We start from the raw sequence: 20,869 nt of genomic DNA, 5'->3' as shown, positions 1-20,869 counted from the left end.
ACTGACATTTCACTGGCTGTAAACTATTGGTTCAGGAATAAGTGATGGCACTGAACTTTCTATTTTAAAAAGTCAATTTATTTAGGATATCTGAGGAAGTACTGATTTTATTTGGAGACACAAAGAAACATTTGGCACTCCCCTCATCTCACATCTGTTTCATTGTTACACCCAGCCATTCTACAACTGAAATGCCTTGGACTGTTAACCATTTCAGGCAAGCGGAGTGAACCATATTTTGCTAGACTCTCATCGGATGGGGGCTTCCTGTTATTGATCATTGGAGAGAAGTCTTCATTACTGGTACTATTCAGGTCTGGTTCACATGTTTGTCCCAGGGTTCTCAGCCAAGAGGAGCTTAAACTCCAGGTACTGTGAGTTCTTTTGACACATTGAGATCACTGATAACTTTCAGCAACGACGTGATCTTGTAGAAACAATTAGGTGTTATGGATTCGACTATAATTGCGACTCTTATTTTTTACTTTACTGGAAAAGATTTCTGCATTTTACCCATATTTTATTTTTTAACTCAAAATCAAAATTCCAGATTCTACTACATGTTGGTTTTGCACCAGACAGGATGACAGATATCAGGTGGCCCTGTGTCTTTCTCTATTACATCTGCCACTGCATCTCGATAATCTTTGTGTGGCTTCTAGTGGGTCCTGACCCTCTCATATTTTGAAAAATCTATGTTTGAATCTCCCTTAATAATTGTGTTAAGAATTCTCTCCGCCTTTGTCAAAAGTTGTCTACTAGGAAACAGTGAAATAAATATAAGTATAAAGTCCTAATGTGTAGAGCACACATTAATAAATTAGTCATGTTCCCTGTGAAAGTAAATGAGCCTAATTCTTAAAGACCCCTCAAATTATTTACTAGATGTTTATTTTTTGAATAAAATAAAAATCTGAGTTTAACAAAACATTTTAAATGTAAATATAAAGCTTACCTTTCTTTCTTCCATAAAATGTGCTTGTGGGCACGCCTGCCATTTTGAAAAGGTGGGAAAAACAATTGGCAAGGCCACACCCCCACACATGGGATATAATTTTAAAGGTTCTGTTGTCCTCTCTAAGAAACATCAGGACTTAGAGGAGTGGCAAGTAGAGTATGAGAGCTACAAGCAAAAACTAAATGTGTACTACAGTGTGCAAAAATGAAATACTGGGTCATCAGGGGGTTATGAGGGACATTTATAAAACTAAAAGTCCCACTAACCTTAAAGTGTACTTGAAAAGCTCACACAAGAAGGTTAACCTAGCTTACCTAGAAGACCTCATCAGGGGGAGCACACTCCCCCTCCTTGAAGAGCTCCCCCACTTAACTCGCATCCCAAGAAAACAGCTAACACCAGATAAGGCAGCGTGATGCATCCCGAGATAACAGGACTGGGACATCTAAATAAAGGTGTGAAACAATCGCCTTCAAAAGGTTATCAATTCACTTCAACCAAAATTAGGACCACTCGGTGCGGCAAGAGTTAATAGTTATTAGTCTCGACACCCAAGGATAACCAGAAGAGCATGACTGATATGATGGAACTGAGATTTTGTTACACTTAATTTTTGCAAAAACACAACTAAAACTGAACTGAAACTAAGGATTTTCAGAAAATAAAAACTAGACTAAAGTAGCAAAGAATTGGTAAAAACTAATTATAACTGGAAAAAATTGAAAAATCTGGAGTTGAAACTAAATAACAATTAATGAAAATGGCGAAACGTTTAAAACCCTGGTGCAGAGATTGGCAAATCTGACCAGGAAACGTTATAAAATGGATTGTCAGGACAGTCAGCGTTAAAGCCACTTTTGACAGTCCATACTAGGATGGCATTGGACATCTTCGGGGTGGGAGAGGGTTGGTGTGACCAAGGTGTGGTTTGGCTTGTTGTATGTATATTTGAGATCATATGGCTCTGGATGGACCAGTTACCAGGGCATGGAAGGAGGACAGACTCATTAAAGGAGGAGAAGGAACTTCCTGGGATTGGAGATCCTCTGGGTGAGTGGTTGATTAGAAGCATGCATAAAATAGAAGTTATCTGTTGTTATTGATTGGTAATAGATTGATAATTGGCCACATTTACAGCTGTATTGACTTGTTGTGGACGTAGTCGACTTCAGGTTTAAACACTCTAATTAACAGGTTGAAAATAGTGACATTAAAGGAAGAGTATGCAGCGCCACCCTGTCAGACGCCAGTGACGTTGGAGCTCACTGATGAATCAGGTGAGCTGGATTCATGGCTGATTCAAAACTAAGATCCCCCTGCTGTGGTCAGAAAGGGGAGGAAACGGGGAAATAAAATCAAAAATAAAAGAGGCATCTATAAACATTTAGGTGTCGAGTGAAACGGGACAAAAGGGGGTGTTTTACTGTTATTTTCAATGTCAGCATTATTATTGTATGAGAATCATGCAACAAACATCGATGCTCATTTATTGAAGCTTTTGACCTTATACTAACATCTGTGTTCCTGTGATTGTTATAACCTCTGATGAATCTTTTATTTACAGGTGTTAGGATAATGATATAATTTTTCATTGCAGGTGTAACCATGATCATTTTTATACATATTGCAACTTGTTGCTCATTGTAGAGTTGTGCTCAAGTTAATAAGGGTTAAAAGCTACAGTCAGCGCGAATGTCTGGCTGATCTATTGAGGGAAAAGGCTTCGAGCATAGAAGGCCGCACGCGCTTACAAAACACTGATATCATGTTATTCTTTGTGATCTTTTCTTCAATTATGTCTTTAAGGTTAGTTTAAATAGCGGCAGTTAATTAAACGACATTTATTAAAATATTAAATACCTGAGTCAGAACGTTACACGCGGATCACCTTGAGGGTCTGGGAAACTTTGTAGCTGCCTAACTTTTTTTTTGAATGTTCTAGCTCCATTGATTTGACACATTGGAATGTGTCAAAAAAGGGGGGGAAAGTTGAGCTTTAACATCAAACAAGGATTATTTGAACATTTTATAAACTTCATTTGTGTCTTTAATACCTTAGGTATGGTGAAGCTTAAGCTAATAGCAGTCCGAGAAGACTGACCTTTTAGAGAATTAGTGAAAAAAGCATAAACTATCACTTTCATGTTTAATCATTACTCATTGAAATGAACTGAATAGCGTTTAGAAGATTTGTTAATTTCTTTGTCTTTTGAAAAGAGGGGTTTCAAGAATTTTCAGACACACCTTGCAAAATGTGCTTATAACGAGTTGGCACTTGGTCTTTTGAAGGTCATAAGCTTCGTTTGGCGTGACTGTCCGGACTGATATATTGTAGGTATTGACTTTGAGTGCTGAGGGCTAAACGCAAACACGCTTACACACACATAAGATATGATGAGAATAAGTCCCTGGGACATTCTGAATGTTTAGACCAATTCTGAATCACTAGAAGGTCAGTAGATAACAACATTAGATTATTAGGGGTAGGAAGAGAGGTGTTTTGGTTTTCTGTCTCTTACAGAGAAAGGAACAGACACCAGACGAGGTCACAGAGATGCGAGGATCCTCCGTAGCAGAGACAGACACAGTGACTGCCGAGACATCAACTGGGTCCAAGGGTCATGGCGTTTGGGCTCCAGCTAGTCACCACAAAAGGATGGATCCCATAAACACAGCAATAACCATGAAGGGGTTGGCGGAAATCCGGGAACACCAGACCAACGAAGTTCGAGAGGCTTTTGGGCAAAAAGGGGACACCTTCCTGTTCCTTTTTCTGGAGGATACACAGATCGTTGTTTGAAATCGGGGCAGAATAATCCCCTGATCTGTGCCACGACTGAAGGGTTGTCTAACCCCTGAGGTTGAAGAATGAAGAGCAGAGGATCACCCAACTGGACGACACTGGTAGCTGCAGCAATAAAATAAAGGCTAAAAAGCTGTGGGAGACCTGGGGAGTGTCATCTGTACTCGCGATTGTTGGAATAATAGTTTTTCTTGCATCTGAACTGCGCAAACATAGAGGTCATCCCACATATGGTTCGCCCCTCAGGGGGACACAGGACCTCAGGAGTGAGAAGAGATGAACCCGGCCACACTGAATTGAAGGGTGTTGGTGAGGTCATTATTCTAATGACCTCATCAGGGGGAATTGTTAGATTCTAATATTATTTTATGCCATGTTATACCCCGAATTAAAGATTGTGAATTATTATGTAGTTTTAGTTTGCATTATTCTCCTGAATTAGAAGAAGTTGATAACTATTACATTAGTTAAACTGATTTGCATTACATTAAATTGCTGACTTGTTGTGAATGAATGATATTGTTTTATGATGCATTATACTGCTGAGTTATAAGAAATACTGTTCGCAGAAGGTTATTGTCTAATTTGTCTGAGTAGAAGAGAACAGAGTGTGCCAAGGTCGTAGCTCAGGCGCTGTGTGAGAGAAAGCATGTGAATGTTTAGGCTTTGTATGATAAGGTGGAGGCACCAGAGGCTATAAAAGTTTGAGCAATGCTCCACCATTTTGAGATTTTGAGGCTGTCTGCATACAGTGTCCATCTCCCACGCGTGTGTTCATTAAAATCATCGTTTGACTCAACCCGGCCGGACCAGTGTTGTTATTGTGGTGTTTTTCTTGTTTCCATCCCCAATTTTGGACTCGTAACACTAGCGACCTTAAAATGGAGATTCCAGAAACTTTCTTTACCGCGATGATCAAGCATCAACACTTAAAATGGAGAGCACTTCAGTCAATGTGATATTGATGTAGTTATTTTTATTCTCAGATGTTAACTGTTGGAAAATCCTGCACAAAAACACATTTTGTCTTTTAAAAGATATCAGGAACTTAAGGCCTTTTTTGATTTTATCAACGCAACGTCGGTTCAAAATACAGTCATGGGTGTGGAAACTTTTCTCAGTATCTGTGGCTTTAATGAAGGCTATATTATTAAAAAACTGTAAATGCCATAATTTCACTGCTCATACAGATTCATTCAGAATAGTTATCACTGGTTAAAACTCATTGATTGAATAAAAGGGTCATCGGGTGGTGGTCGTTACTGAACTGTCTCCATTTGAAAACATTAAAAAGACACTTTTGTGCAAATGACCATTTTAACTGAAACAAGCATTTTACAGTGTAAAAATTATATATGAAGTTATTTAGTGAATTTAAAGGAGACAATCTGAAACACAAACACAGTCACTGAATGTCTGTAAACTTGACAAACATCCCAACAAAAATAAACTGAATTGACAAACATTTGTTTTCCAGTTTATGTTTTATTTGTTCAGCAGGTTTAAACATGACAGACGCGAGTAAAACAATTCAAAGGCCAACGATCCATTTACAACTAAAGGAAATAATATATATATATGTCAATTTCAAAATTATAGAAAACACTGAATGCTTAAGTTTTTCAAGTGTCATATAATCATCATATCAGTGTATCATGAAATACAATCAAAAGTAATATATAATAATAATAACATGTTTCTGAGTGTTAGTAGAGAAGTTCTGCTTAATTTCTCCACTGTTTATCTTCCTGCTACACTGAGCCTGAACCCATCACCTTTGATTTATTAGAGGAAAGTTTGCTACAACCCAACAAGCCACTACTGACACCTGTCTAACTGAATAAACAAAACCAACCCATGGATCTTCTTACACTGCACAGATGAAATTATATTTATCATAAACAGACTTCTTGTACCACAAATGGTTCCCACCTTTATTCATGGCAGCGTTCATGCCGCAGACTGCTGTTCTTGTCTCATCTGGAGCCCACTGATCAAAAAATACACACTGATCGTTGACCCAGATCCAGAAGCCGAAGCCACAGATGTATTGAAGACCCAGCCAGACAAAGGGAGTGTCAGCCTTCTGAGCCGCCAACCCAACCCAGACCTGGGTCTCGTTATCAAGGATGGAAACCAGATGCACGTGTTCCTCTCTGCAGTGGTACAGGGCGTCTGCCCATGTCTTCTTCTCTTTAATCAGTTTAAAGGGCTCTAAAAGGAAAAACATCAAAAACATGAAACTTAGAAGCATCAAACCAAACAGTGTTTCTGAGTGTCTAACATGCTGCGTTGATTCAAGCACATAATTCTTACTGTCAACATTTACACATTTATATTGACTCTACTGACTGACCAGTTAACTTAGTGAATGTTTTATTGCACCTCTTTTTCTGCCTTTCATCGTCACCTCAAACAGAATTAAAGGCCCATATGTGTCTTTGTACACAGTTACATAACGCCCCCACTTTGGTCCATTTACACAGTTAAATGTTTTATTTTCTCCTCTAGTAGTTGTGTTGATTGTTGCACACCTGTAAACAAAGACAAAAGGTTGGACAGATGTACAGAAAGAGTTTCTGGCTCTGTTTGATTAAATCATGCTGCAAAAAGTGGAGACAGTCGAACAGCTGGATAATAAATGTGAGCTGCTGTCTGAGAACATTTTAGAAAGAAGGAAAACACCTACAAATAAACAACAAAGGAAAATGAGAATAAATAAAGATTTTTATATTCTTCACATATACTTGATTATTACTACAAACCACATCACACCATATTAGACCTCCTATTTCATCTGATAGAACTGATACAGGTTTATCTGTGTTACTGTATTACTGGATTTAAATGCACTTAAATGTTCATTATAATTATCTAAAAACATTGGACATGCTGGAGCCTGACTGAGAACTGAATGATTCAAAGTAAGATGAAGGTATTACTCAGTGGTGTCAGAAGCATTTCTCTCTGATGAGTTCCCGATGAGGATGTGAGCGCCTCTTAGATCAACATTGTGTTGATTTATGTTGTAAATGCTGATGCAGGAAATTTCATATAGACCCAATAAGTCAACTGTCCACCAGCTGATGGGCTGGTTTTCTACAGTGTTAGAACATGTTGCTTTATTTCCATCCAAAGCTCTGTCAGCAGTGTAGTTGAGACCATTGTCTGTGTAGACTGAAGACTGAAATGCCACTTTGTCATCCAGTTTGATAGTTTCCCATCCTGGACTACATCCTGATGATGTAACTGAAAGTAAAGTAAAAGAAGAAAAAAGAAAAGAAACAATGTCAGCGGCAATAATACTTCAGACCAGGTCTTCTAGTGTTTTTTAGGAAAAATCTCCTTTTCACTCCTAAATAATGAATCTGAATTATGACTTCATGATCTGACTAAATCTTTTGTGGCAAACATATTTAGCACACACACACACACACACACACACACACACACACACACACACACACACACACACACACACACACACACACACACACTATGTCCAAGCGGCCTCACTACATTATAAATGTTGAATAGTTTTGCGGTTACTGAATAAAAATTCATCAGAATTTATGAAATGAATAATTTGACTCTCAAAACATATCAAAGACTGCACGTTTATCAAAGCACTTATTTCTAAATCACGTTGATCACATATCATAGAACATAATTTACAGTTTTTTACAGACGCTAGGACACATTTCCCAATACTTAGGTCACTTTTGCAAAACACTTCACACAATCCTCCTAACTGACCGTCAGCTTGGCAAAGCAGTTCATTTCACATTCAAAATACACTACAACTACCAAAACACTTCATTCAGGTCTCAAATAAACTCATTCTTCCAGAACACTAGCAAAGGTTGACAGCCGACAAACACACTTTGTCACCCACAACACCATGACCTAAAAAACACTAACAACATGTAGCATTACACAGTGTTTTCTTGTGTAAAACAAGGACACATCTCTGTTTATAATTTCAATATATGTTACTGGAATGAATCAGACATCATGCAGAATTCGTTAATATTTGTTTATGTATTTTTATTTTTTTGCACTAAGTAATCCCAAAATACAAGAATTTGTATACACACCATCCACTGATACACATACAATAGTAATGCTATTCTACTCGGTCTTCTCCATTTGACCACAGGTTCTCATCCACATCACATCTTATGTCATCTAGGGCAATACACCTAGGAAAGAATGTTCTGGCATGCCAGAATTGAAGGAGTTGAAAAATTGAAGGAGTAACACCTGTGTAGATGTTCATCTACAATGAGAATAAGCTGTGGCTGGTTAAACTGCATTTTTAGATTTAAAATATGTTTCAATAAAATATTGCTGTTGGATTTTGCTGTCTTTTCAAGTTTTGCATTGTGTTATTGTTTTGGCCATAAGTTTAACAGTTTTGAAAACAGTATGTAAGCACATGCAAAATGTCCTGTCCGTACAAAGATTTTTGGCAGTTGTTGTGTCTGAGTGAGAAGATAATTCATGAAATTTGAGAGATGTAGTCATTGAATGCATTTTGTGCCAAAACAATGATAACTGATCCTCAGTTTAGCCCACATAGACTTCTGTTGTGCTCACTGTGTGAGGAGTTTTGCAAACGTGACCTAAGTATTGAGAAATGTGTCCTAGCGTCTGTAAAAAACTGTAATATAAATTTACATTTATAACATATATTTATACAGATGTTTGTAAAATTGCTTCAGTCCCAAAAAAAAAATCCCCACATGAAACATTCCCACAGATATGACGTCTACTGTGATGCACAAATAAATAAAGGGAGAAAAATATATATATAAATAATCAAAAAGGCATAAAATTAAATACTTTACAAATAAGTATATTCAGAACAGAAGCACCATCATACTTTTTGATATAACCTGAAGAAAATGATTAGAAATGCACTCTTACCTGGATCCTGTTGAGTTGATCTTCCTGTGAAGTTTCAGAGAACGATGTAAGAATGAGTGAATTACTGCCAGTTCTGATATTGTTGTTTGGTAATACAGCAGAAAGCACAGAATGTAAACCATCCTTCAACACTCAGAAATGAAACTGGCTTTACTAAAGTCAAATCCTCTTTAAACTAAATGAAACGACTTTTGCTTTATCGAGCAGTTTGGATCAACTCACAGTAAAACTGAACTGTTATATTTGATCTTTTTCATTCTTTATAACGATCATTGAAACATCACTGTGCCAGGCAGGAACATCAAATGATCCACTTACCAATCAAAGTGATGAACAACAGACTCCACAGCATCTTTACTTTAGACTCTTTGCACAAATGTGTCCTCTAATAAGAGAAAGAAAAGACTTCTACCCTCACTCTGGAGTTTTCTGTAGACACACTGATGTTGATATGATCCCCTCTCTGAGTCAGAGCTGGATTTGTATTTCTGTCACTTCCCTCACAGCAGAAAACATGAAAATATTCATTTCTCCTGTTTACACTCAGAATGAGGCTGTTATGTTCAGTAGGCAAAGCATTCCCAGACTTTTACATCTGATTTGCAGATGTGAACATACCACGACTGTTATGATCACCATGTTCAACCTACATTCTGTGTGCATCCAAGTACATGCAAATACTTGATACTTAGCATATCAGGAAATTTACTTCACCAGTGGAGGCTGTGTGAATAAAAGGTATTCAGTGACATTTCAACAGGTAGACATTTGGTAATAACGGATGTGTGTGACTCTGAGTGAGGCACAGGATTGCTAGATCAAGGCTAGCGACCTTAAATGGAGATTCCAGAAACTTTCCTTACCGCGATGATCAAGCATCAACACTTAAAATGGAGAGCACTTCAGTCAATGTGATATTGATGTAGTTATTTTTATTCTCAGATGTTACCTGTTGGAAAATCCTGCACAAAAACACATTTTTTCTTTTAAAAGATATCAGGAACTTAAGGCCTTTTTTGATTATATCAACCTAACATCAGTTCAAAACTACAGTCATGGATGTGGAACCTTTTCTCATTTTTGTGGCTTTAATGAAGGCTATATTATTAAAACACTGTAAATGCCGTAATTTCACTGCTCATACAGATTCATTCAGAATAGTTATCACTGGTTCAAATTCATGGATTGAATAAAAGGGTCATCGGGGTGGTGGTCGTTACTCAACTGTCTCCATTTGAAAACATTAAAAAGACACTTTTGTGCAAATGACCATTTTAACTGCAACAAGCATTTTACAGTGTAAAAAATTATATATGAAGTTATTTAGTGAATGTAAAGGAGACAATCTGAAACACAAACACAGTCACTGAATGTCTGTAAACTTGACAAACATCCCAACAAAAATAAACTGAATTGACAAACATTTGTTTTCCAGTTTATGTTTTATTTGTTCAGCAGGTTTAAACATGACAGACGCGAGTAAAACAATTCAAAGGCCAACGATCCATTTACAACTAAAGGAAATAATATATATATATGTCAATTTCAAAATTATAGAAAACACTGAATGCTTAATTTTTTAAGTCTCATATAATCATCATATCAGTGTATCATGAAATACAATCAAAGTAATTTATAATAATAACATGTTTCTGAGTGTTAATAGAGAAGTTTTGGTTAATTTCACCACTGTTTATCTTCCTGCTACACTGAGCCTGAACCCATCACCTTTGATTTATTAGAGGAAAGTTTGCTACAACCCAACAAGCCACTACTGACACCTGTCTAACTGAATAAACAAAACCAATCCATGGATCTTCTTACACTGCACAGATGAAATTATATTTATCATAAACAGACTTCTTGTACCACAAATGGTTCCCACCTTTATTCATGGCAGCGTTCATGCCGCAGACTGCTGTTCTTGTGTCGTCTGGAGCCCACTGATCAAAAAATACACACTGATCGTTGACCCAGATCCAGAAGTCGAAGCCACAGATGTATTGAAGACCCAGCCAGACAAAGGGAGTGTCAGCCTTCTGAGCCTCCAACCCAACCCAGACCTGGGTCTCGTTATCAAGGATGGAAACCAGATCCATGTGTTCCTCTCTGCAGTGGTACCGGGCGTCTGCCCATGTCTTCTTCTCTTTAATCAGTTTTAAAGGGCTCTAAAAGGAAAAAACATCAAAAACATGAAACTTAGAAGCATCAAACCAAACAGTGTTTCTGAGTGTCTAACATGCTGCGTTGATCCAAGCGCATAATTCTTACTGTCAACATTTACACATTTATATTGACTCTACTGACTGACCAGTTAACTTAGTGAATGTTTTATTGCACCTCTTTTTCTGCCTTTCATCGTCACCTCAAACAGAATCACAAGCCCAGATGTGTTTTTGTACACAGTTACATAACGCCCCCACTTTGGTCCATTTTCACAGTTAAATGTTTTATTTTCTCCTCTAGTAGTTGTGTTGATTCTTGCACACCTGTAAACAAAGACAAAAGGTTGGACAGATGTACAGAAAGAGTTTCTGGCTCTGTTTGATTAAATCATGCTGTAAACAGTGGAGACAGTCGAACAGCTGGATAATAAATGTGAGCTGCTGTCTGAGAACATTTTAGAAAGAAGGAAAACACCTACAAATAAACAACAAAGGAAAATGAGAATAAATAAAGATTTTTATATTCTTCACATATACTTGATTATTACTACAAACCACATCACTCATATTAGACCTCCTATTTCATCTGATAGAACTTATGTTTCCCCCCAAATAGTCCTTTTTTTTTTTTTTTTTTGTCTACCAAAATTTTTTCATTTTGCGACTACCACCCCCCTCCTTAATCGGGTTGCCCCCTTGTGCGCCCCCCTGGGCGAGCGAGAGTCGCCACCCAACCCCCACCTCTGCCCCCTTACCCCGCTGTGGTTTCCCCCCCCGCCCCACCTTCTGCCCCGCTCCGTGGCCGCCCACTCACGACCGGAACCGGGGGCGGGCCGCTCGGCTGGGCCGGGGCCGGCCGTGGAACGGGCCGGGGGCAGGGGGCAGGGGCGAGCGGGCAAGAACGCGCGCGCACCAGGACAGTAACGTCCGGCCGCGCCCTGTTAATCGAACGGGGGGGGGGGCCAGCACCCGCCCGAGGCGCCGCGGCCAAGCGCACACCCCCTGTCACCAACACCACACAGCCGAGGAGAGCCGGTCCAAACACCCGGCGGCCCCACACAGCCGTACACACCGCCCGGCCCCGACGCGGCCGAATCCAACTGGGTCGGTCGCCCGGCGTGCCTCCCAACCGCCCGGCCGGCGGAGCCGGCCCGCGGGCGGAGCTTAGTGATAGCTGAGGCGGCCGTCCGCAGCTGTGATGACGGCTGTGGGACGGGCCGAGTCGGGTGAGCTGGCAGGTGGGGTCCGCTCATCCAACCAAGCATCAAACCGAGCCAGCAGCAAAAGGAAGCAGCAAAACGGCGCGTCACAGGTGGTCAATGTCGTCAGGAATGGGTATGCTGTTTTGCTTCCACGACGAAGGGAAATCACACGTGGCATGCCAGCGTACTCTCGCTCTCTCGCATGCTGTACTTCAAGAAAAATGCCGGCGCCATCTCTGGTGGCGGTGGTGATTCCATTCGCTATTATTACCCCCAGTCTAAAATACCGTTGTTTACAGCACGGGTGGGCTGCGGAACGGTTCGGTTGCGGTTGTACTTGTTTTCCACTGAAAAATGACTCGGACAAAGAAAAGCCGATTTGTTCTGTTCAATACTGAAGAAATTTAAACTTTAATGCAGAACATTGTTAGAATATTTTTAAGGTTATCTGCTATAAAAAGCCAGACCAGGAAAATCTCCTTCATGTTTTTCTGTGTTTATTCTCAGTTACTTTCACACAAAGGTATCTGCTGTGATGTTCACAATTCTGATGAAGTCAGTACTGATAAATGATCAGAATTATAATATTTCTGACTGTCTGAGGCTAAGTTCAATCGAATCAGGACTTTGAAAACCGGAATCGAATGGATTATAGAAATCAGTGATGATACCCAGCCCTAGTGAGCAGCCTAGGCACGACAGAAGTGGATGTAGCTGTAATAGGAAAGAACTATTGCTAACTTTTCTGTTAAGGCCTGATCCTTCTGAAATTCATAGCCAGTGCTCTGACACGGTGTCATCAATCTTTGAATGCTGAAAAAGCACAGTGTATCCAGAAAAACACATTATATTATATAAATTATTATAAAATTTGTGTGCGCCTAACTTTTGTGCGCGTACCGGTACGCCCATGGCAAAAAGTTAGTCTAGAACCCTGCCAGGGCAGCTGTGGCTACAATGTAGCTTGCCATTGCCAGTGTGTGAATGTGTGTGTGAATGTGTGTGTGAATGGGTGAATGACTGAATGTAGTGTAAAGCACTTTGGGGTCCTTAGTGACTGAGTAAAGCGCTATACAAATGCAGGCCATTTACCATTTACTTTAAAAAAAAACAAACAACTAAAAACACATCTCTTTAGAATTGCATTTTGTTAACTTTTGTCTGTTTTTGTTTTATACCTTGTGAAGCACTTTGTGATCTTTTATCTAGAAATATGCTATATAAATAAAATTCTACTTACTTACTTACTTACATTTGTGGGTGCAAGAAATATATTTCAGCGTTTGCTATTATCCATATACATACACAATAACAGCCCTTCTCGCTCAGTTGTTGACATTTGCTCTAGCCCAGATCTCTGCTCTGTGTGCTGACAGACATCTGCGGAGTGTGTTGTTCGCGCTCTGCTCCGTGCGCACTCAACTCTCTGTACACCGTTATACAGTGGGGCAAAAAAGTATTTAGTCAGCCACCGATTGTGCAAGTTCCCCCACTTAAAATGATGACAGAGGTCAGTAATTTGCACCAGAGGTACACTTCAACTGTGAGAGACAGAATGTGAAAAAAAAAAAAAATCCATGAATTCACATGGTAGGATTTGTAAAGAATTTATTCGTAAATCAGGGTGGAAAATAAGTATTTGGTCACCTCAAACAAGGAAAATCTCTGGCTCTCACAGACCTGTAACGTCTTCTGTAAGAAGCTTTTCTGTCCCCCACTCGTTACCTGTATGAATGGCACCTGTTTGAACTCATCATCTGTATAAAAGACACCTGTCCACAGCCTCAAACAGTCAGACTCCAAACTCCGCCATGGCCAAGACCAAAGAGCTTTCGAAGGACACCAGGAAAAGTATTGTAGACCTGCACCAGACTGGGAAGAGTGAATCTACAATAGGCAAGCAGCTTGGTGTGAAAAAATCAACTGTGGGAGCAATCATCAGAAAATGGAAGACATACAAGACCACTGATAATCTCCCTCGATCTGGGGCTCCACGCAAGATCTCATCCCGTGGGGTCAAAATGATCATGAGAACGGTGAGCAAAGATCCCAGAACCACACGGGGGGACCTGGTGAATGACCTGCAGAGAGCTGGGACCAAAGTTATTGCCAACAAAGGTTATGTTACAAAGTATTGAGTTGTATTTTTGTTATTGACCAAATACTTATTTTCCACCCTGATTTACGAATAAATTCTTTACAAATCCTACCATGTGGATTCATGGATTTTTTTTTCACATTCTGTCTCTCACAGTTGAAGTGTACCTCTGGTGCAAATTAATGACCTCTGTCATCATTTTAAGTGGGGGAACTTGCACAATCGGTGGCTGACTAAATACTTTTTTGCCCCACTGTATCTCTCTGACCTGACTTCCCCATGTGATGCTGTGTAATGTATGTATGGTCGGAAGGGTAAGATGGTGCTGGCAAAGGTCGGCAGCCTTAACCCAATTTCCCTCGGGATGAATAAAGTATTATCAATCAATCAATCAATTTACACATTTATATTGACTCTACTGACTGACCAGTTAACTTAGTGGGTAAGAATGTTTTATTGTACCTCTGCCTTTCATCGTCACCTCACACAGAATTAAAGGCCCATATGTGTTTTTGTACACAGTTACATAACGCCCCCACTTTGGTCCATTTTCACAGTTAAATGTTTTATTTTCTCCTCTAGTAGTTGTGTTGATTGTTGCACACCTGTAAACAAAGACAAAAGGTTGGACAGATGTACAGAAAGAGTTTCTGGCTCTGTTTGATTAAATCATGCTGTAAACAGTGGAGACAGTCGAACAGCTGGATAATAAATGTGAGCTGCTGTCTGAGAACATTTTAGAAAGAAGGAAAACACCTACAAATAAACAACAAAGGAAAATGAGAATAAATAAAGATTTTTATATTCTTCACATATACTTGATTATTACTACAAACCACATCACACCATATTAGACCTCCTATTTCATCTGATAGAACTGATACAGGGTTATCTGTGTTACTGTATTACTGGATTTAAATGCACTTAAATGTTCATAAAATTATCTAAAAACATTGGACATGCTGGAGCCTGACTGAGAACAGAATGATTCAAAGTAAGATGAAGGTATTACTCAGTGGTGTCAGCAGCATTTCTCTCAGATGAGTTCCCGATGAGGATGCAAGCGTCTCTTAGATCAGTATTTGATTGATTTATGTTGTAAATGCTGATGCAGGAAATTTCATATAAACCCAATAAGTCAACTGTCCACCAGGTGATGGTTTCATATACAGTGGCAGAACATGTTGAATAATTTCCGTCAAAAGCTCTGTCAGCAGTGTAAGGAACACCACGCTGATCTGTGTAGACTGAAGACTGAAATGCCACTTTGTCATCCAGTTTGATAGTTTCCCATCCTGGACTACATCCTGATGATGTAACTGAAAGTAAAGTAAAAGAAGAAAAAAGAAAAGAAACAATGTCAGTGGCAATAATACTTCAGACCAGGTCTTCTAGTGTTTTTTAGGAAAAATCTCCTTTTCACTCCTAAATAATGAATCTGAATTATGACTTCATGATCTGACTAAATCTTTTGTGGCAAACATATTTAACACACACACACACACACACACACACACACACACACACACACACACACACACACACACACACACACACAGGTTATTTCCAAGCAGCCTCACTACATTATAAATGTTGAATAGTTTTGCAGTTAGTGAAAAAAAACTTAATCAGAATTAATGAAATGAATAATTTGACTCTCAAAACATATCAAAGACTGCACGTTTATCAAAGCACTTATTTCTAAATCACGTTGATCACATATCATAGAACATAATTCAATATAAATTTACATTTATAACATATATTTATACAGATGTTGTAAATTGCTTCAGTCCAACAGAAAATCCCCACATGAAACATTCCCACAGATATGACGTCTACTGTGATGCAATAAATAAATAAATGAATTGAAAAATAAAATATAAAAATAATTCAAAAGGCATAAAATTAAATACTTTACAAATAAGTATATTCACACCAGAAGCACCATCATACTTTTTGATATAACCTGAAGAAACTGATTAGAAATGCACTCTTACCTGGATCCTGTTGAGTTGATCTTCCTGTGAAGTTTCAGAGAACGATGTAAGAATGAGTGAATTACTGCCAGCTCTGATATTGTTGTTTGGTAATACAGCAGAAAGCACAGAATGTAAACCATCCTTCAACACTCAGAAATGAAACTGGCTTTACTAAAGTCAAATCCTCTTTAAACTAAATGAAACGACTTTTGCTTTATCGAGCAGTTTGGATCAACTCACAGTAAAACTGAACTGTTATATTTGATCTTTTTCATTCTTTATAACGATCATTGAAACATCACTGTGCCAGGCAGGAACATCAAATGATCCACTTACCAATCAAAGTGATGAACAACAGACTCCACAGCATCTTTACTTTAGACTCTTTGCACAAATGTGTCCTCTAATAAGAGAAAGAAAAGACTTCTACCCTCACTCTGGAGTTTTCTGTAGACACACTGATGTTGATATGATCCCCTCTCTGAGTCAGAGCTGGATTTGTATTTCTGTCACTTCCCTCACAGCAGAAAACATGAAAATATTCATTTCTCCTGTTTACACTCAGAGTGAGGCTGTTATGTTCAGTAGGCAAAGCATTCCCAGACTTTTACATCTGATTTGCAGATGTGAACATACCACGACTGTTATGATCACCATGTTCAAACTGCATTCTGTGTGCATCCAAGTACATGCAAATACTTGATACTTAGCATAGCAGGAAATTTACTTCACCAGTGGAGGCTGTGTGAATAAAAGGTATTCAGTGACATTTCAACAGGTAGACATTTGGTCTACTTTAAAGAAAAACAGAGACATTATTAACAATCGGTCATTCATTAATAAGCTGCCGGGAAAAAACCTTCACAAGTCCATCATTGTGTCTACTTTCTGCTCTGCATCTGCATTTAGTCTGGATTTCATGTTCCATGCAGAAATTATTTATAGCAAAGTGCTTCACACACTGCTGAGTATTTGTAAATGTGTGCATGAGGGCAGGAATGCATGTTTGTGTCTGTGTGAGCCTGTTTCTCTAAGTCTATGTCAGGCTACCCCCAGGTGTGGGGGCCGATCTCACCACACTCCATACCGGTGGTTGATGCCCTCGGGCATCGGTGCGTTGGTGGTTCTCGGTGTCCAGGGCTGGGAACTTAGGTATGTACTGGGTCACTCCCGGTGGCTGTTTGGCGGGGCCTGGCGCCCGTGGCTCGGTCGGGCCCCTACCAGAAGGCAGGGGGCCCTCATGCCTCGGGTGGCTGGGCCTGGCACTCTGCCGCAGCTGGCTGCCAGCACAGCCTGCGGGCACGTCACTGCAGCCCCCTGTAGCTTCTGCACCATGGCTGATTGGTGACCTGTGTGTTGCTCAGTAACATTCAATATTTTTTTATTTACTCGTACTTATACTTATATAGGTTGTTGCTGTGGTCTCCCTACTGCGTTGTTCTCTTTTTGATTGTTTTCTTTTTCATGTTTTTTCCAGCAGGTGATCCAGCGGATTTTTTAGTGTCTTCTCTCACTGTCCCTCTTCCCCTCTGTTTTTCTTCCCCTCTGTTTTTCTTAAACTTCTCTTGTCTATGTCTTTCCCTTTCCTATCCCCGGTCATGTCTGTTCCGTTTGTAGTAACTAAAAAGTGAAAAATAAATAATATAACAAAACCAAACAAAACAAACTAAAATAAAGTAAAAAGATCAATCAAGTGGACTGTGATTGCATCAGCCACACATGGATAAAAGTCAATTCATTCACTTTATTAGTTTGGTTTGCACTTGCTTCACTAATGTAATTCATTAATGTTCTTACTTAAACTGAGCACTGATGTTTTTTAAGAATGTTTTTTTGTTTTATTAACATGAAAATATAAATTTCTTTTGTTAACACTCAGAGTGAGGCTGTTAGGCAAAGCATTCCCAGACTTTTACATCTGATTTGCATCTCTGGACTTATCATGATTCTTATGATCACCTTGTTTAACCTACATTGTGCATGCATCCAAGTAGCAGCACATGCAAATACTTTAGCATACCAGGAAATTAACTTTACCAGTCGAGGCTGACTAAATAAAAAGATATTCAGAGATATTTGGTGTACTTGAAAGAAAAAAAGGAGGCTTGTGATTCATATTCAAATTCAGTTTTATTTAAATTCCTGAAAGTGACGTATGTTCAGTGACATCTATGTGCATCTTGTAGAGATTTTCTCACCTCTCACTGCTGCCAGGAGGAAAGCTTCCTAAGTACAGAAAGTTACATTTATTTTGAAACTAGGTGGGTAAATAATGCAGCTGAGTAGGAGGTGAAGAACAAGTACATTGCTAAATAAGGAATGACTGGACTGACAGCCGTCATTGTAATGAGCTTGCTAGCATTATATTAGCATGTTGCCTTCAACAGGTGGTTAAGTAATTTCCCCCATGCACACTTGATATAACAGTAATAACAATCTCGTCACGATGAATCACTATCTTACATATCACTTAAAAAAATTTGGATTCCAAATTTGAGTTTTTGATCACTTCATTTATTTCTCGGTTTAACTTGGATTTTTAAAAAGATTTTGTTATAGGAGTTTTTTGTTTGAACCCTTTGGTATTTCCATGTGGAATTTTACTCTATTAAATTAAAATCCATCATCTCATATTTTATGACTTTTACTAGAATAGATTTATTCATCAAATTCTGAATTTTGGGTAACCGTAGCTGAACTGAGCGCAGACTCTAGAGTGTGGAGAACTACTCTGAGCAAATATAGAGTGAAATCCAGAGCAGAGACCGAGGAGAGCTGAGGAGGTGAAGCACTGTGGACTGTGGTGGAGCAGTGTGCAAGCAGGGGCTGCAGGTTATTGATCAGAGGCAGATGCAGATAAGATGATAAACTCTGTTCTACTTTTACAATCATTTTAAAAACGTGTTCTTATTCTTTTGTTGTCAGCTATGAGGTCAATTTTAAACCACAGACAATCAGCTGTTCATCTTGTTTTACAGTGAGTGCTCTGTGTTATACTGCCTATTAGCTCAGTTATTGCCACTCCTTATTCAAAATTAATTTTTAACATTTTTAATGCTCCTTTCTTGTTATGTTATTTAGTCGCGACACAGGACCGAAGGATTCACTCTTCAGCTTTATCGATAGCAGTGCAACTGTCACTTCTCTGAAGCTGTCTCTTTCCCTCTGCTCCATCTCACTTCAAGACATAAATTTCCATTCATCAGTCCAGTTCAGCACACCTGCTCTTCCCCACCTCCACGCTGCCCTGTGAGCTCACGGCGTCACCCCTCCTCTGCAGCAGGCCAAAGACCACACGTCTGCCACATTAGTAACTGTGTTACTGTGTTGTTCTAACTTTCCAATCTGCAAAGAAATTTGTAAATCTAATAAATCTAATAATTTGTAAATCTAATAAACTTTTTTTGACACAAATCGGAATAATAATGAGAAAATATGGATAAAATTAGCAACTTCTTTAAGAAATTACATCTTTGCCATTACTGCTGTTAAAACACGTTTTTTAAGCCTTTTTTTCTTTTTTATCATTCATCAATGGATTAATACTTTCAGAAATATTTATTTGTGATTCCTCTTTTTTATTGTCAATTAAATGATGATATAAAGAATTACTGTTTTAATGTCTAAATAAAAAGAAAGACTCTTCAGCCCCTTCATAATCTTTTACAAACTTCTGGTCACATTCAGCAGCAGACAAGTAGAATAAAGGAGGCAGTTATGTAATTTCCCATTATTACACAGAGCTTCATTTATGGGTATTTATGGTTTGATTTCTTTGCATGTATGAATTGGATTGGTTGTTCTCGACATCTGATGAGAATTTCGTGCCAATAGCACCTTTAGAAATATATTTACTTAAAAAATTGGGGATGTGTTCAGTTTTTATTTTATCTGCTGTATGTTTCTAATAATATTTCATCTGTTACTTCTTGCCGTTATTCCCTTTTCTTGCTGCCTTTCAATGCCCTTGACACACAATTACCTCTATATTATTGTTTCACTCTTTTCTTTCTTCTCATCTGTTCTGTTGTCTGATGTAATCCCACTACCCGCCTTATTCTTTCTGTTAGCTTCTGTTGTGTCACTTGAAATGATTGAAGGTAAAACAAGTCAGAAAAAGCTTGCATGCTTTAAAACGCAAAATTAATATCAAATTGTGATTTATCTGATTACAGCAAAAGATTATTTGAAATATACCTGAAGAAAAGTGGATTTGTCCAGCACAATACAGAAAGACTAAACAGAAAAGGGAATTATAAACATTTGTATCCCATCAACAGAGTGTCTTACCTCTCCAAAGCTGGATGCAGATCTCAGACTTCTGTCCTCCTGTAGATATGCTGCTGTTCCATTATCACGTCAGCTGCTTGATTTTAAACAGACTCACTGATCCTGCACGAGCAGGAACATAACCTCATCGTCCTATCAGAGTTGTTCATTTTGCACTGCAGCAGTGGTCACAGTGCCTGATTTAGTAAGAGCTTTCATAAATGTTTAACGCTCTACACTTTTCAAGGTCCTGGGTTAATTAAATTGTTATTTCTCCACATGATGCTAACTATTTTACTGATATGTATAATTGGAACCAAAACAATCTTTGCTTTGTTAAGTTTAAAAGTACTTTAAGAAGTTTGTAGTGCAGTAAAATGACAGATGTTTACTATGATTACACAAACTTTATGTAGGATATAATGCATTTAAATGCATTCTGGGGTCAGCCTCAGAGACAGGC

General features: G+C 38.7%; 2 protein-coding genes across 7 annotated transcripts; both read right to left on the bottom strand.

Annotated features, from left to right (window-relative positions):
* Positions 1-5,230: 5,230 nt before the first annotated feature.
* Positions 5,231-9,423, bottom strand: LOC120722364 (fucolectin-2-like). 3 transcript variants are annotated; one of them, XM_040013359.1, is made up of 5 exons: positions 9,009-9,423; positions 8,691-8,714; positions 6,704-6,986; positions 6,147-6,295; positions 5,231-5,975 (listed from the first exon to the last, which is right to left on the bottom strand). In XM_040013359.1, the coding sequence occupies exons 1-5, from the start codon at positions 9,040-9,042 to the stop codon at positions 5,629-5,631; spliced, it is 837 nt and encodes a 278-aa protein (XP_039869293.1). In that variant the 5' UTR covers positions 9,043-9,423; the 3' UTR covers positions 5,231-5,628. The 3 variants fall into 3 exon arrangements, with proteins under 3 accessions (XP_039869293.1, XP_039869291.1, XP_039869292.1); XM_040013357.1 differs by having other exon boundaries at positions 6,704-7,010; positions 9,009-9,419; XM_040013358.1 differs by having other exon boundaries at positions 6,704-6,998; positions 9,009-9,416.
* Positions 9,424-10,117: 694 nt separating this feature from the next.
* Positions 10,118-16,832, bottom strand: LOC120722363 (fucolectin-5-like). 4 transcript variants are annotated; one of them, XM_040013354.1, is made up of 6 exons: positions 16,474-16,832; positions 16,156-16,179; positions 15,168-15,450; positions 14,618-14,760; positions 11,031-11,038; positions 10,118-10,858 (listed from the first exon to the last, which is right to left on the bottom strand). In XM_040013354.1, exons 1-6 carry the CDS (start codon positions 16,505-16,507, stop codon positions 10,511-10,513), a joined length of 840 nt encoding a protein of 279 aa, XP_039869288.1. In that variant the 5' UTR covers positions 16,508-16,832; the 3' UTR covers positions 10,118-10,510. The 4 variants fall into 4 exon arrangements, with proteins under 4 accessions (XP_039869288.1, XP_039869286.1, XP_039869287.1 ...); XM_040013352.1 differs by having other exon boundaries at positions 15,168-15,474; positions 16,474-16,831; XM_040013353.1 differs by having other exon boundaries at positions 15,168-15,462; positions 16,474-16,830.
* Positions 16,833-20,869: the final 4,037 nt, after the last annotated feature.

This window comes from Simochromis diagramma, unplaced genomic scaffold (genome assembly GCF_900408965.1).
Source record: "Simochromis diagramma unplaced genomic scaffold, fSimDia1.1 OVJJ01000618.1, whole genome shotgun sequence".
Taxonomy (NCBI): Eukaryota; Metazoa; Chordata; class Actinopteri; order Cichliformes; family Cichlidae; genus Simochromis; species Simochromis diagramma.
Note: the sequence above shows the minus strand (reverse complement) of the source record. Positions and strands in the feature narration are given on the sequence as shown.

What these genes read in the sequence shown, in the direction of transcription:
- LOC120722363 (XM_040013352.1), bottom strand. Translation starts at nt 16,507, where the DNA reads ATGCTGTGGAGTCTGTTGTTCATCACTTTGATTG. An exon ending in ATCAACTCAACAGGATCCAG is followed by an intron (nt 15,475 to 16,155) that starts GTAAGAGTGCAT and finishes CTTTACTTTCAG; the next exon opens with TTACATCATCAGGATGTAGT. An exon ending in AATGCTGCTGACACCACTGA is followed by an intron (nt 14,761 to 15,167) that starts GTAATACCTTCA and finishes CTTTGTTTACAG; the next exon opens with GTGTGCAACAATCAACACAA.
- LOC120722364 (XM_040013357.1), bottom strand. Translation starts at nt 9,042, where the DNA reads ATGCTGTGGAGTCTGTTGTTCATCACTTTGATTG. An exon ending in ATCAACTCAACAGGATCCAG is followed by an intron (nt 7,011 to 8,690) that starts GTAAGAGTGCAT and finishes CTTTACTTTCAG; the next exon opens with TTACATCATCAGGATGTAGT. An exon ending in AATGCTTCTGACACCACTGA is followed by an intron (nt 6,296 to 6,703) that starts GTAATACCTTCA and finishes CTTTGTTTACAG; the next exon opens with GTGTGCAACAATCAACACAA.